Source organism: Corvus hawaiiensis, chromosome 1, assembly GCF_020740725.1.
Source record: "Corvus hawaiiensis isolate bCorHaw1 chromosome 1, bCorHaw1.pri.cur, whole genome shotgun sequence".
Classification (NCBI taxonomy): domain Eukaryota; kingdom Metazoa; phylum Chordata; class Aves; order Passeriformes; family Corvidae; genus Corvus; species Corvus hawaiiensis.
Window position 1 is genome coordinate 25839608 of NC_063213.1, and position 17047 is coordinate 25856654.

Genomic DNA, 17047 nt, shown 5'->3' on the forward strand with positions numbered 1-17047 from the left:
ACTTATTTCTCTCTCTTTCCACATTGTCTACTACTCAGCAGGCCTGAGTTTTGCCAGCATTATATCTTTATTGGATTGTGAAGAACTTGGGAGCAAACTGACATCCCTGAGCCGCCCTCCTCCTACAAAATGTGGCATAGTGTTTATGACAAGCTTATCTTGAAGATTTGAAGTCTGTGGTAGTATGAAGTTTTGCTGTTTTCAGTATCTTAATGGAATGTTGTTTACTGACAATTATTTGTCGGGATCAAATTGGAAATGTGTTGGGTTTTTTTATGGGTCAGCTGCTTCAGAGAGTACAAAAAGTGGCAACTTGTTTGTCACACTGGGACACTACTTTTTGAATTGCAAGTTGAAGTAAAATTTGAATTTTCACATTGCTCAATCTACTTAAAGACTGGAGATTAATTTACAACAAATATTACAGTGAAATACTGCTACTGTGTATTGAATTTTTTCATATTGTAGTATTGTTAGCCCAAACTCACCTGAGTGAGGTTCTGCTGAATTCATTTGGACTTGTATTGAAGTACTTACAGAAGAATAGTCTGTTTTCTTGCTCAGTAATCTTAGAGTAGGCCATATCCAGGTAGATGCTGTAATCTAAGCTTTGCAGACTGAGCTGTTGTCAATTGATAATGGAATTCAGATGAATTTTCTTTCTTACTTGTCTGACATACATACTAAGAAGCATGACTTTCAGTATATGTTTTTCCTTTAAGAGGAAAGTGTTCATAGACAAAACAGTGTAGTAGGTTGAAAGCATGCACATAGCTTGGAACTATTTTCATGTTCTCGTACTCCCTCTTGAGTAAAAAGAAAGCAGTGGTTCTTTTTAAGCCAAAACAGAAATGTGTGTTTGCTCTTTTCCATCTCATTTTTAAAATAACTTGTAGCATGATATTAGTTATATTTGTCTGTTATATCTCTGTAATGAGTGTAGCAGCTTACTTATGCTTATTTTGCTTAGATAATCTTTCTGGGGAAAATAATTTGACTTAATTTTCAGTTGCATTTTCAGAATTCTTTGACGGCAGAATGGGTAGTGGTGCTGATGTGATCTCAAGAGCTTTTCACATAAGTTGTGGGTTGATCTTGGTAGGCAGCTAAGTACCACTGCTTGCTTGCTCCCCCTGCCACTGGTGGGAGGGGGGAGAGAATTGAAAGGGTAAAATTAAGAAAAATTGTGGGTTGAGATAATGATAACTTCATAAGTCTTTTTTAAAAACTAAAGCAAACCCAAGAAGAGCGATTAAAAGAAAATTTGCTCACTGCTAGCTGACCAATGCCCAGCCAGTTCCTGAGCAATGGCAGTGCTGACAAATTTCAAACCTCTCTGCCAACATTTATTGCTAAACTATGGCATGGTGTTATCCCTTTGGTCAGCTGGTCCGGCTGCGTCTCTCCTAGCTGCTTGCTCATCCCCAGCCTGCTTGCTGGCATGGCAGTGTGAGAACCTTGATGGCATGTATTTATTTATTTTTACTTCTAGGAAAGATTGGCTTAATCTCCAATGAAGCTTTAGTCATTGTGCTTTTATACTACCTGCATCATTGCTAACAAATCCTTAGTGCATGGCCTCAACTGGGGATTTTGATACAAGTTTTAAGGAAGTTGTCATGCTTCACATTCTGCTTGTTTAATCTGCACAGAAGGATGATTCATTATGCAGTAGGGTGTAATTTTATTGTGACATTGTCAAATAATCATGATGGCTAAAGGTAATGAGGTAATCATGCCAAGTTACTATACTGTGTTATTATCTGATAGTTCTGTATATAACTGAGCTGTGCTGCCATGTGAACGTGCTCTTTTTGAGTTTTCTAATAAAAAAGATCTAAGTTACATTTGGTTTTTAATTGCTACCATAAATCTTTATTTATATATATAATGTAGATGTCACTGTCTCTTTTGGAGTTCAGACCTTGTTTTGACCTTAAGTCTCTGGAGGAGAGCGCATTCTGTCACTGTACAGGGACTTTCCTGTGTTTTAAGAATGGTGCAAGCATTCACAAATACAGTTTTATTACTATTGGGATAGGTAGGGAATGAAACAAAGGTGTGGGAAAATAGAGATCCACTAAAACTGTAGCATGGATGATTTTTTTTTAAAGTTAATGGAATTGTTACTTTTTGTGCTTGTGCACATGTTATAGAGGCCTTTGGTGTTGGTGAGATGCAGAGATTTGTGTTTAAACAAGCAGTCACAGGACTGAGACAAATACTCCAAATATACAAAATAAATACATTTGTAGGCAAGTTGAATCTTTCTACTCTGTGTAAACTAGATGGTTATTTTGGTTTCTGACTTACTGAAACTGGATATTTTTAGATGTTAAGTTTGCTTGCTTTTCCTGTAAAAGTACTCTAGCTAATCCTTGCTGCTGTGTCTTAGTGCATGCCATTTAAACTCGAAATCCCTTCAAAAGTTTGTTTTCTTCCCCTGCAGCTGTCATATCGTGTTTTCTTATATAGTGTTGACTCACTGTGGCTTCCTTTTTCAATTCTTGTGTAGTAAACAAGAAATCTTGACACCTACTGGGCCACTAAAAGAAAATACTACATACCAAAATGCTGTTTCCATATGGTGAAGGATTTCTTTGCTTAATTAAAAAAAAAGATGAGCTCAATATAATTTGTGGAATGATTTCCAGTGAAAGAGCAGCTAGATTTCACTAAAGCAGAACTGAAATTAAGTCATTAAATATGTAGAGATTTGAAAAAAATCTACTTTATCAGTTCATATGGGAGAAGGAAAAGAAACTAATGAAGAAATATTTTTCTTCTAGATTTTTTTTCATTTGATACCTGTGAATTTTCTGCAGTCCAAAGATGGCAGCAAATAAACCTAAAGGACAGAATTCATTGGCTTTACACAAAGTCATCATGGTGGGAAGCGGTGGTGTAGGAAAATCTGCTTTAACACTACAGTTTATGTATGATGAGGTAAGAGTCTGTAGTGGAAAGTATCTCAGGAGGTGCCTGCTACATGGTGTTGTTTAAGTTACATTTGTACAATTATTTTCTGAAAGGGTCAAAGTGTATGTGATGTGGTATGAAATTCAGCAGTTAAGTGGAACAAAAAAAATGTTTTGAGATTACTGATTTTCCCTTTAGAGGTACCTGTGAAGAGAATATTTGACCTTTTTCAGACTTCTCAGCTGTTAGATACTCTGTCATATTACTGGAATATTTTTTCATTGCTCACTAGACCTATCGGAACTTGGTTATAGCTCAAAGCTTCTTCACTTAGTTGAGTTGCATTATGCCTGAAACAATCAATTCCTTCCATGGTTTTTTTTTTGCCGCTGTTGAAGAGAGGAAAGAAAATCAGTTTCTCTTTTTGTGTTTTTTTTCCAGTGGAAGTCATCCTTTTTTATTAAAAGTCAGAAGTTAAGCATTCAGTGTACTTTAAAAGTTGATACCAAATATATCCAAAGTCAGGACTACCTGATTTCTTAATGGAACACAGCCAGATGTTGTGCTTGAACCAGAAGTAGAGGTTTGGGTAGTGCACAGACACTGATGTTTTGAAATTACCTCTATGTTTCCTTATAATGGCTGAGGAAAGCAAAAACCTGAAAACTGTTTGGGCTGATGAAGTCTGCTTTAACTACGAGTTGTTTGTGTACTTCACAGGGCCTAAATGCATAATGCTTTGTTATTAATTACAGTACCCATTTAAGATGTTTGCTATATCCTTATGTGCAAACAGAAGCCATTGCCTTGTACAGGCATTTTACATCATGAAGGTTTTTTTTCTAGTTTGTTGAAGACTATGAGCCCACCAAAGCAGATAGCTACAGGAAAAAGGTGGTTCTGGATGGGGAAGAAGTCCAAATTGATATATTGGATACAGCAGGGCAGGAGGACTATGCTGCAATTAGAGACAACTACTTCCGAAGTGGAGAAGGTTTTCTTTGTGTCTTCTCTATTACAGAGCTGGAATCCTTTGCAGCAACTGCAGACTTCAGGTAAGTTACAAGGCAAGATAATCATTCTAATTACACTGAGATGATTGAAAGTGATTTTTTTTGTGTGTGTTTTGTAATATCCTTTTGATGGTCCAGATTGGATGGCAGCTCTTACTGTTGTCACGTAATGTTTTGAACAGATGCCTAGCCAGGCCTTTGCTATCTGTACCACTTCAGATGTCTTAGCTGCTGTGTTTCTCTGAATACCAGAAAGGCTATTGCCACAGAGCAGATACACAGCAACATTCAGAAGACAGCTGGCTCACCACAGTCTCAATCACAGACTGAGTCATATTAAAACTCTTATGATAGTAATAGAATATTATACAGGCGGCAGCATATTATAGGTGTTTAATTTCAGTTGGGAGAGAAAACATTTAAATCACTCATTACTGTATTTTTAGAAAAAGACAAAAGATATCAGAAAACAGTTTTACCAGTTCAAAGTGTAGTGAAATAGGAAAGGCCGTAATATTTGAAAGAAAATTAAGTAAACAAATATAAGAAGGAGTTACCTGCATCCCATTGAAATTAGTCTTTTTGGAGATGCTGTCACAATTCAACTTAAATAGCACTAAGTAGAAGAATATGTTTAATATCTCTAAGGGAGAAGGAAGAGGTATGGAGAGGGGAGAAAGTGAATTTTTTATCTTCTGGTGGTTTTTTAAAAATTTATTTGTGTCTCTATATGTCTGTGTTTATATATTTTGAGAGAGGGAGGAGCAGGCCTTGTTTGTTTGCACGCTTATGCTGGGTACTGTCAATCATGGAGGACAGTTTAGTATAGTTCAGCTCCCCTGAACTGTAACTTTAGTATAGTTTGCTCCCAGTGCAAAATTACCTATTCAGATCTGTTTGAAATCATGCCATTGCTTCAAAGTACATGATCTTTGGCCTTAGAAAAAGTCCTACCTTCCAATAAAGATGTAAGTTAACAGTATACATGTTGATACAGGAAAAATGAAAGAAAAAATCCCTTCAAGTAAAGATATTAAAATTCTCCCCAATCCAAATATGAAAGTGAACCATAGAGGACTAAATGCTGAAATGTAACTCAGAAAAATATATTTTTCTGCTCTGTGTAAAAGTAATCTGGATCTCTTGAAGGTACAGTTAAAGTACCTTTATCACTGTTGAGTAGTCTAAGGGCATACTACTTAAGAGCCAAATATTAAAGAAAGTGAGAAGAAGAACTTGGATGTTTGTTTTCGTGGAGTTTCGTTCTGCTGGCATGGCAGACCTCCAATAGGAGCGCTCTTTACTGCTATTCAATGGGCTTCCTGGTATACTCTGAAATGCCATTGCTCCAAGTAATTTTTTTCAATAGCATACAGACCTGCAATGACTATCGGTAGTTTGATAAAATCTGGCCTTGCTTTGAGTAGAATTGGTCTGGCTCTCATGGCGTGGGGTTTTTTTAAGTTCTACATTTCAAGCTGGCACATCATTTCTTGTTTAGTCTTCAGAAGGGGCTCAAAGGAGAATATGAGTATCGTCATCTGGATTACTGTCAGATTAACTTTTTACATGGTGAAATTGTTTGGCATCTGTGGTGGTTTGATCTGGCATTTATCCCAGGTACCCATCAAAGCCCCTGTATCTCTTCCCTCCTCAGCTGGACAGGGAAGAGAAAATACAATGAAAGGCTGAGGAGTTTAGGACAAGAAAAGATCACTTACTGATTACCATCACAGGCAAAACAGACACAACTTGGGGAAACGAATTGAATTTATTGCCAATCAAAATCAGAGCAGGATAATGAGAAGTAAAACTAGCCTTAAAAATACCTTCCACCTCACCCCTCCCTACTTCCCAGGCTCTAACTTCTCCCTCCCAGTAGTGCAGGGAGACAGGGAATGGGGATTACAGTCAGTTCATCATTGTTCCTGCTGTTGCACCTTCCTCAGGGAGATGAGTCCTTCCCCTGCTCCACTGGGGAGTCCCTCCCATGGGAGACAGTTATCCATGAACTTTTCCAGTGTGAGTCCTTCCCACAAGCTGCAGCTCACTAACTGCTCAAGCATAGGTCCCTTTCCATGGGCTGCAGTCCTTCAGGAACAGACTGCTCCAGTATAGGTCCCCCACAGGGTCACAATTCCTGCCAGTAAACCTACTTTAGCATGGACCTGTCTCTCTAGTGTCCCACAGTTCCCTGCCAGGAGTGTACCCCAGCATGGGGTGTCCTCCATGGACTGAAGGGGAATCCCAGCTCTGGTGCCTGGAGCACTTCCTCCCCCTTCTTCACTGACCTTAGTACTATGTATATAGTTGTTCCTCTCACATATTCTCACTCCTTTCCTTTTTGAGTGCAATTGTATCTGTGCAGTAACTTCTTTCCTTTTTAAATAAGTTTTCACAGAGGTGTTACTACCATTGGCTTGGCCTTGGCCAGTGGTGGGTCTGTCCCAGAGCCGGCTGGCATTGGCTCTGCCAGTAACGGACATTGGAGATCTCCTGGCAGCTTCTCACAGAAGCCACACCTATAGACCCACCACAAACAAAGCCTTGTCACACTAACCCAGTATAGCATTGCCTGGATAACTAGTGTTGAAAACTACTAGTTTTTACCAGAAGTCTTATTTACACAGGTAGTTATTTACAGGTACTGCCATGATGCACTGAGTTTTCTTCTGGCCACCTTCCTAATCCCCTGGCTATTCAAACTACTTTTACTCTTTTAAAACATTTGCACTGATATTTGTGTGGAAGAGGAGAAATGTTGCTTTTTAATTCTACCTCCTACATAAATGTGGTGTCACAGTCTGCCTCAAATGTACAGTTTTTAAAAAAATTATGGACTATCTGCAGTTTCTCAGCTCTGTGAGTAGGCCTCCTCCAAAGACTACATGCTATTCAGAGCTTTTTATAATGTGAGCATCCTGCCATATACCAAATCAAGGCCCTTAAGAATAGCAATTACTTAACTGTCTTCAGCTTCTCTCCCTTCAACTTTAAATTTGGTTTCACCTCAGCCAGCAAAAGAAATCTATTTCTCTGTGCTTTTTGTCAATCTTTCAGAAATTGCTCCATGATAAAGAGCTACATTTCACAACTAACTTTATACTCACTTTTTCATAGACAAAATACAGAATAATCTTTCTGAGACAACTCTTCTTCCTGATAGTATTAATGCATTTTCAATTAGAAGAAAACTTCCATTATTTTTTAAAGTGTCGAGGACTTACATACCAAACTATTTGTAGTATTGAGTTTTATTTATAGTTTTAAACCTTTCATCCTAGGAGTAAGTACAGTAGAAGGGTCTATCCTTAAAAATCTGATGCATATACAGCTTGTGTCTGTATACTGACTTATAATTGAAGGAAGATCTCTGGAAAGACTGAATATAATTGACTTGAGAAAGATTCCTGAAAGGAAGAGATTTTCTCTTGATATGCTATGGACCATTTTATCAGCTTTAAATGGCACATTTTGTTAGGAAAGAATCAGCTGTAAAACTGAAGCTTGAATAACTTAAAAATGGCCATCAAAAATAGTAATGTAAAGACAAAGGTAAATGCTCTCAAGTAACACTGTTAAAGGGAATGAATTATTAATATAAATTCTCACCTAAACCAATCCTGTTCTATTTTTTTCATTTCTTACTGACTCAGCTCCTTCCTTCCTGGAGGACTAGTTGTCTGTCTCTGTCTTCATTCTGTATAATGTCATAATTAAGTTTAAGAATTTCCTGTTATATAAACTACATAAAAGAAATAAGTGGCTTTTCACTGGAAGATGTAAAAGTATTTCGTCTGAGTTCTTCTTTCTGTGTTCTAAGAATGGTACTCTATGCAAAGCTGCCCTTTTTTTTTTTTTCTTCTCCAGGGAACAAATCTTAAGAGTAAAAGAAGATGAGAATGTTCCTTTTTTGCTAGTTGGTAATAAATCAGATTTGGAAGATAAAAGGCAAGTTTCTGTAGAGGAAGCAAAAAACAGAGCTGATCAGTGGAATGTTAATTATGTGGAAACCTCTGCAAAAACACGAGCTAATGTTGACAAGGTAATAACTGGCCTCTTAAACAATCTGTCCATCAGTTTTTACTTTATCCCTCTTTTTCATGGGTCATACTCCTTATGTTCTTAATTTTAGCATTAATTTTGTGGAATTTTAATCAAATATTTTTCTTCCTTAGCTTGCAAGGAGTACATGACTTGGTGACTCCTTGTAGAACAGTGAAAATGTTAGGCATAACACATTTATTCCATTCTAAACTTCAAGGAATCATTATTATTATCCAAGACATGACACAAGACCTGATAAAATTTTCTTGGGTCAGCTTTTTTGGCCTGGACTTCATACTGCATTTTCTGTAACTAGAGGACAGTCTGCTTCTGAACAGTGAAGAATACTTTCTGATCCTCAGTCAGAATAAATCACCTTATAAAAGCAAATAAGGGAGAGATTTGAGCCTTCCCTACCCTCGTTTAACTATCTGCCTCTTTGTATGTTGTCTCAATGAAGAGTGGATGAACCCAAAAAGCCATGAAAAGCCTAGAAGTGCCTCATGAGTTTTCAGAGATAAGACCTGGTTCAGAAGCTCATAAGATAAAGAGAATATTTGTCTTCAAGAAAAGAAAATGCTGATTAGTTGTAAGTGCTTCAGCAAGAATGCGAGTTCTTGCAATTCAGAATAACTGTCAGCCTGGTAGACTGTAAGAGTAACAGATGTGTGGCAAAAGAAATAAGTAGGTTTAGTGCAACGTGCCAACCTTTCAGAGCTGTTGACAAAGTTGATCCCATATTGAATCACTGGTCTGAGTTGAAAGAGACTTTAAGGATCATCTAGTTCCAACCCCCGTGCCATGGGCAAGGATACTCACTACTCAGTCAGGTTGCTCAGGGCCCCATCCAACCAGGCTTTGAACACATCCAGAGCTCAGGCATCCACAACATCTCTGGAAGGGGCAGCCCTTTCCAGTGCCTCACTGCCTTCACAATAAAGAATTTTTTTACAGTTAATCATTTAAATCTCTCCCCTTTTAGATCAAAATTGTTACCCCAAGAACAATCACAAGCTGCCCATGTAAAAAGATGTATTTTTCTGTCTTTATTTTTTTATAAGCCTCCTTTAAAAACTGAAAGGCTGCAATAAGATCTCCCCGGAGCATTCTCCTCTTTAGTATGAATAATCCCAGCTTTCTTAGTTTGTCTTCATAGCAGAGCTGCTCCAGCCCACTGAGCATCTTTGTGGCATCCTCTGGACCCACTCCAAAAGGTCCGTGTTTTTTCTTGTGCTGAGGACCCCACACCTGGGCACAGCACTGCAGATGGGGTCTCATGTGATCAGGGTAGAAGGGGACAATCACCTACCTTGACCTGTTAGCCAATCTTCTTTTGCTGCAGCCCAGGATACTATTGGCCTTCTGGGCTGTGAGTGCACACTGCCAGGTCATGTCCAGCTTTTCACCCATGAAAGCCCCCAAGTCCTTGTCTACAGGGCTGTTCTCAACAAGTTCATCTCCCCGTCTGTACTCATGTCCGGGGTTGCCCTGATCCAGATGCTGCACCTGCACTTGGTGAAAAATTTTCTAATGTGAATCTGTATGTATGAGCTGTCAATTGCAGTATGAGAGCTGTAATGCAAGTTCTCTTCTGCAACAACTTAAACTCAACTGTTGGTTGAATCCTGTCAGTTATCTTACTGAAGAAACTGATGGTTCAGTACTACAGTAATTTACCCTACAGAACAGCACTGAGTTCTTAAGTCAGTCAAATACAGCAGAACTTATCCTCATTGTTGAATATAGCTCTGATTTTTTTGTTGTTGTAAGAACTAACACATCTTTTAGTTTTGGTTAGTAATTGCAGTTAACAGCTATCTATTATAGTTGTAAAAATTTGCAGCTCTTCAAATCCACTTCATTATTGTTTAGAAGCTGGGGAAAAAAGTGCATGTAATATATTTTTTCAATAGCTCTTGGGTCAATAGCCTTTGCACATACATGGTAAGCTACCAGAGAGCTCCAGGTTTCTTTTCGGAGCTGATGGCATAATGGATCCAGATTTGCATGTGTTGTATAGATTTAAGGTTTGACAGCCCATAAATGAGGCCTTGTTGGCACAAGTGAATACTGGGTATTCTTAGTTACTTGAAGCATATGAAGTTTTGGAGTTTGTTACACAAATTTGGGTTGCTATTGTATAAGAAATCTGGCCTCTCTGAATTCCAGAATAGTGATTTTACTCACTTGAGAAAACACAGCCAGCCTCCACTCAATTTGGCAGCAATGACCCACTAAACATTTTCTCAGAAGGTTATGTATCCCAGACAGCTACCGTTGTACCGTATCAGTTATAGCTGATATAACTTAAGCAAGTTGACAGTTGCATCTTGCCATTAGCACAGATTTAAATACAAGAAACTTAGCACACATTTAAAAATCTAGAGGCAAGTTCATTTCTTGATGGAAATGTTTAGTTCCATTGATTTTCTTTGGATTTCATGTGATGAAGGTTGATACTTTTCGTACAGTCAATATGAGATTAATGTCATAAAAACCTACTGAGCTCTGCAGAGGAGCTTTTCAGCCCCTGCACTGTCCATGTTTCACACAAATGGATCAAGTCCCTTGACATAGAGGTATTGCTTAGTTCAAATTTCAAAGTATCACAGAATATTCTGAGTTGGAAGGGACCCACAAGGATCATTGAGTGCAACTCTTAAGTGAATGGCCCATATAGGGATCAAACCCATGACCTTGGCATTATCAGCACCATGCTCTGACCAGCTGAGCTCATCTCAGGGCTGAAAAAAGAAGCCTAAAGCACCTGATATTCCCAGGGAGTCTCCCATTCAAAATTCAAGTACTAACCACGTGTGATCCTGCTTAGCTTCTGAGAGACTGGGCGTTCTCAGGGTGGTAGGGTATCTAGAGACTCTCTCCTGAGGGAGAAGTTATAGAATTGCTCAGCTGATTTCATACAGTAAAATTATAAAGATGTATATATATTATTTGCTGTAACCTTCTGTAAGTCAAGTCAAAATCTGCTGTTCAAATTAGTAAAGTAGCTTTAAGCAGTCCAATCATAAAGCCTTAACTGTCAGTACGATTGTCTCACGTAAGTCAGTGGTGTATCTCCAACTTTGTCACATTCGTTTCCTACTAAACCATTTGATGAAAGTGAACTTCATGTGTACTTTAAGATTGTAATATGGCAGCTGCAGCCAAGATTACCTGATATAAGGAATGGCTTATGTAGTTGTATGATTGAGAACTTGGCTTTAAAGGAAATGCTGGGTTGTTTTTTTTTCCTAGTCACTTTGTGCTTAGACTTGCATCATGCAGCATACGATACATACATTTCAGTGTATTGCTACTGCTCCATTAGTATGTTTCTAAAATTGGATGTTGCACTTCTTCAACCTTTGCAGTTCATCACTTAAAGTACTCAAGAGGTAAACTGATTTCCTTAAGTCTCCTCAGTAGTATGTACATACAACATCTGAAAATCTTTGCTGGTGATGAGACCCTTGTTTCAATTCTTGTTTAAAATTGTCTGACAGGATTCATAAGCAAATATCAGAAGACAGGGGAATGTTATGGTGCCATGAAACAAGCAGGATTGCATCATATCAACTTGGCCTTCAAAACCAGTGTCAGATTTGTTGGATTAATATTTGTTTGCTCAAACTGGTTGCATATAATTGATTCTATTCTAAACAACTGAAGTGGGTACCAGTAATAGCTTAAATTAACTCATGTCTGTGATTGTTTTTGCATTTATCTTCTTACATCTTTTTTAGGTGTTTTTTGATTTAATGAGAGAAATTAGAGCCAGAAAAATGGAAGACAGCAAAGAAAAGAATGGGAAGAAGAAAAGAAAAAGCCTAGCTAAGAGGATCAGAGAAAGATGTTGCATTTTATAAACAAAAGCTTGGATTCCTTTCCTACCCTGACCATACTAATAAAAACCATAATTTATAAGCATGCCATTGAAGGCTGAAGTGACTGAAATTACCCTAACATGTTGGAAAATGTAATGTACCACTAAAAGCATGATTTGGAGCTGCCCTGAAAGTCAAATTCACTGAAAACAAATTACGTGGCTTCAAGAGAAGCAAAGTTGAGTCCATTTCATAATTGCCTACCTTCTCACATTTCTTCTGAATGTAGTGTTTCATAGGTAGTCTTTTCTTTAATAGTGAACAGAGGAGCAAAGTATTACTTTGTGGATTCTTATAAAGCATACTTTTTTATCACTGGTATTTGTCAATTCATCTTGTCTTCTGTTGCCTTGAAAATTACAATTGTGAACACAATACCTAACAAAGCAGTACGCAGCTGTTTTGCCATGGAGTTATGCAAATTAGAAAAGAATAATGTATATGCGAACAGCTATGTTGAGGAAAACTATATGTGGTTCTGCATTACCTGATTAACTTAGAAGAGCGATGTAATCTTTTACATTGAAACATTTGAATATGCCTTAATTTTAAAACCCAAACATAGTAGGTTGCTTAATCAAGGGTGTATTTTCAACTCTGTTGCATGGAGACTGTCCCTGCGCATCAGTGCGAGACTGCCCTCTCTGTGGAGTGCAGTTACATGGATGATTTCACTCACTAGCTGTCTGCTAGCAGTGTCTGTTCTTTAAATGTGTGCCATACTCTGGTATTGTGAATGATACAGAGCATATTCTGTCATGTATAACTTGGTAGACAATATGGTATCTTGAAACTAGAAGGTCAGAACACACATTAAGACTGAAGTCATAAGCCTATGGCACATCTAAGCCTGGAATGGTTGTTTAAAATTTAACGTGCTGGTACCTTGAAACTTTTGCGCATAGATTTTTGTCTAGATGTTCCTTGGGTTTTAACTCCCTGGAATTGGGTGGAGTGGGGCTGATCTAGTAGCGCTTATGTGTTTTAAGATGTTGTCTGGGAAATTCTGGTTAATTTATTTTGTGTTCCTAATACTTAGCTATGGGAACATGGTGTTATGCTGAAGCTCTTTGCAGGTTTTGTATTGTTTAGTCTATGTTGATTTTCAAATGGGGAACAGTGTAGCTACTTTTTCTAGTTAAAGTTGATATCAAACAATCAAATGTGCTTTGCAATACAGAAACCTTTAACATGCACATCCAAAATCCCCAAACAAAGCATACTGCCTCAGTTGCTTCAGAACAACAAGAATACCTAGCACATGGTTAGTGTGCTACATCTTAACTAAAAATATACCAGAATGTTTGAGGGTTTTGGACTCCTCTGGGGTGAGACAGGCTAGATCAATTCCACAAAGTGTTACACTTTTTATACATGTATAAGCCTATAACTGACAATTTAAAATGTGCTCAAGCAAACTAGGTAACAAATACTTAACTTTCATGCTACCAGACATTTTAGGGACTCAAATCTTAGGAGTTGTATTTGTCATGTTAAATATTTATCAGTAGGAATTTTGTATGTGCATTTAGTACACTGCCAAGGGCAGAATAAAAGTTACTCATGTAACTGGCAAATATAAGCCAGTCTTCATCTTACTGTGTACTCATTTGGGTCTATTTAGCCAGGGAGTCTAACCACTAACATTGTGACTTTGCTTTGGAACCTGCATACTGGGAACCGAGGTGTTATGAAGCCACTGGACACACAAAACTTGTCTTGGCTGATGCCTTATCCTGTCCTTTTATTTGCTATTTGAGCCATTGAAAGATGAATAAACTTCCATTTTTCTAAAATACTTGTGCAGTGTTAATTGATAACAGCATTATTCATAAACATTGCTGATGCCAATTGTCTAGCAGTTAAACCTAAGTACTCTAGAAGGCTGGTTTGTGTGCATGAAGAAAATTGTACATTAAACACAATTAGTCTGATAAAAAGCCACTTTGTAAAAGCTGAGATTATGTATGTGCTACTTTTTATCCACTGGTAATGTGCTTAGTTGCTACAAGACTACCTCAAAACAAGCAATAAACTGAGGTAAGCTTGTTCCAGAATTATTTTTCCATAACAATGGAAAGTGAGATTTAAAAAACAAACAGATGAGCAACAACTAAAAACTCCAAACAAACAAAACCCCAAACCAAAGAAAGGACAAGCTACATAAGTTTTAATAAAATAAAAATACATTCTAAGTAATTTTCTGTTGGCACACTCAAGGAGAACCTAAGTGTGCTTCCTCAATCTGCAGGGAATATAGCTTGCATCATGTATTATAGGATTTGGGTATATCTTGAGTCATCCAAAGTGCATGTTACATTTGGATCATAGAGGAGTTTTTTGTTTAGCATACTTGAATATCTGAAATTCCTAGGTCTAGCTGCTCAGAATGCCTCTGTGCCTGAGGGCACTTTTTATCCCCTGTTTCTTCAAGAAGCTGGAGATACTCTCTTCACTGGCAAGATCAAAGCCTTCCATGGTAGTTCCCTCCAGGTTAGCCTAATGCTGGCAGTAGTGTTGCTCCCTTTTGTGAAATGCAATATATGGTAAAACTGCTGACCAGAGAGAGATACCTTAATTTGTAAAAAGCTATAAAGTTGAGTCTTCTGTCATGTATGAAACCAATGTTGAATTTCTGTTGAATTTTTATGCTAACTTCATTTTATTCTGCAGCTTTTCATAGCTTTAAAAACTCAGTTGACTTTCAACAATGTTGGCTAAAAAATCTGTGGTGTATTTGGTAGCCTCCTGGTGAATATACAGTAGCTTAACACTAGTGGTGTCTAGCAGTTCTCTGACTATTCCGCAACAGCATGACATTCCCAGTATGCAGGAAGTCTTTTCCCGTGCATAGAGACCTTGTTAACATCACAGTAGCATGCATAATGACCCTTCTGGCAATTCCAGTGGCAACCATGATGCAGTAAAATACACTCCATATCTGAGACTTATGCTCACTATATTAATAGGTAGGAGCCAAATATTTTATCTATTTATATGTGAAATGGGCTTGCTGAAAATCCTGGGCTCCATTTTGGGACACCAAAGGTTCGCAGTGCCTCTATGAAACTACGGAATCAGAATATCCTGAGTTGGACAGGACCCACAAGGATCATCGACTCCAACTCCTGGCCCTGCACAGGACATCCCAAGTCACACCATGTGCCTGAGAGCATTGTCCAAATACTTCTTGAACTCTGCTGGGCTTGGTGCTGTGACCACTTCCCTGGGGAGCCTGTTCCAGTGCCCAGCCACCTGGGCAGATTCTTCTGGGTGAAGAATCTTTTTCTAATGTCCAACCTCTGCCTCCCTGACACAACTTCATGCCATTTGCTTGGGTCCTGTCACTGATCATGAGAGAAGAACCAGTACCTCCCCTGCTTTCCCTCGTGAGGATGTTGAACAGTGCAATGAGGTCTTTAGAGGAGAGGTGTCTTCTACTTGATCATAGTTCAATGCAAACTGTGGAGCAGCAGAGCAATGGCCAGTATCACATGAGTGCATACAATACATTTAGCTGTGTCAGAACTGGATCAGAAGGTAAGACTGAGCCTATGATAACTGAGAATTGAAGAGGAAAAACTAATAACTCGCCTTAATTTCTAAACTTTCTCATTGCTGTTAGACATGTTGGCAGCCATGTGGATGCACAGTCAGTCACGTACATAAAATATTTCTATCCAGATTCACTCCTACCAATTTTTGGCTTTAACTGATTTAAATAAATGGGTATGTTTTTAAGAACTGAATCATGAAAGAAACTTCTCCTTGTATATTTTTGTGGTAACTTCAGCTTGTTACTAAAATTGAGTGGTAGGAAATGTGCCAGTGTTGCTATTACTGGAGCATAAGTTAATCTCTGATCTAAATACATTGACCAGACTGGAATATTTTGGTTGAAGCTTCATTGTCAAAGAAATGCTAAAATGCATACCGCTTGAGATCTGCCTGGGATTGGACATATGCCAAGGCTCTTCTCATTTTCGAAAGACCCTGAGTAGATCTAACCATCTGTTTAACTGGTACAATCCGTTTCGGATATAATTTGGTTTGTGTGTGCTAAGGTATTTTCTTTTTTTTACCTGGGCAACCCAAAAAATGTGTATTGTATTCCATTTTTCCTCTACATCAATCCATGCAGTTTGTGTTAATGTCCCTTTAAGACCTGGGGGCCAGAAGTGGACCTGGAGTGTTTTACCCTGGAGGGGTAGGTTCCTGTGGAGGAAGGAGGTTCAGAGGATCCCTTTAAGAGACAGGGAACATGCACACAGAGTCGTCTTTCTTGTTTCTTGCTGAGATGCCAAGGAAGTTGTTGAGCACAGGTCTCCAAGAAACTGCGTTTTTTCAATCCAAAAACTGTTTCAATGTACAGCCACAGCGCTGAGCTGGAGCTGTTGGGGCCAGGGCTGTGGGTTTCGGTGCCCAGCGAGTCGGTTTTCTTTCCCCACAAAGCAGCAGCAACTCAGAACTGCAGTGCCCAAAGCAACTGGGTCCAGCCAGCCAAAGAGAAGCAGAGGAATTGACACCGCAGGTTGGGAGCTGCCCCAGGCAGTGCCAGTCCCAGGGAACTGACACTTGGCTGAGCCAAGTGGGGCGTCTCCACCATCCTGTCTTTGTCCCCTGGGCCACGTGGTCTTCTTTGGAGGCTTCCATATTGGGATGGGGCTTCTCCACCATCTTGTTTTCTTTGTTCCTGGGGAGTCCACAGGATTCAGTACCTTTGTACCTTGTGCTTACTACTCTTATCTTGGTTGTGGCTATTGTATTTTTTAGTAAACTGTTATTTTTTCACTTATACCTTCTTGCATTCACCTCTCCTTATTGGTGAAAGGCAAGTGGTTAAAACTAAAAGGGAGGGAGCTCATTTCTCAGGCTCCACCCCATAATTTATCTTAAACTAAGACACATGCTGTGCAGAATGTTGATTTAAAAATACGTATTGATTCACACTTAATGAGCTTGGAAGCAATTACATTTTGTTCCTAGTCCATTCCTATTTGATTTGGCCATATTTATGGCAGAAGAGCAAGGGAGAGCTGGGGAAGCTGATATCTGCACCACCTGAGGGCAAGTGGCCATCATCCATGGGCAGATGTGGAAGCACAGAGTGGGCAAAGGGAGAAATCAAGAAGTGTCCAGCTCAGAGGAAAGCTCAGTGGGTCTTTACAATGCTTTGGGAGGTAA

The 17047-nt window shown here is 38.8% G+C and overlaps 1 protein-coding gene across 7 annotated transcripts in view; it reads left to right on the forward strand.

The window, feature by feature from the left end:
• Positions 1-13661, forward strand: part of RALA (RAS like proto-oncogene A) — a 29741-nt gene extending 16080 nt beyond the window's left edge. For 3 of the 7 annotated variants that reach the window (XM_048297261.1, XM_048297251.1, XM_048297290.1), the window contains 4 exons: positions 2790-2946; positions 3766-3974; positions 7803-7977; positions 11723-13661. In XM_048297261.1, the coding sequence (XP_048153218.1) occupies positions 2833-2946; positions 3766-3974; positions 7803-7977; positions 11723-11845 (621 nt within the window). In that variant the 5' untranslated portion in view covers positions 2790-2832 and the 3' untranslated portion in view covers positions 11846-13661. Of the gene's footprint in view, positions 1-38; positions 183-2789; positions 2947-3765; positions 3975-7802; positions 7978-11722 lie in introns of all 7 variants that reach the window. The other 4 variants (XM_048297232.1, XM_048297241.1, XM_048297272.1 and 1 more) reach the window with 3 other exon arrangements.
• The last annotated feature ends 3386 nt before the right edge of the window (positions 13662-17047 follow it).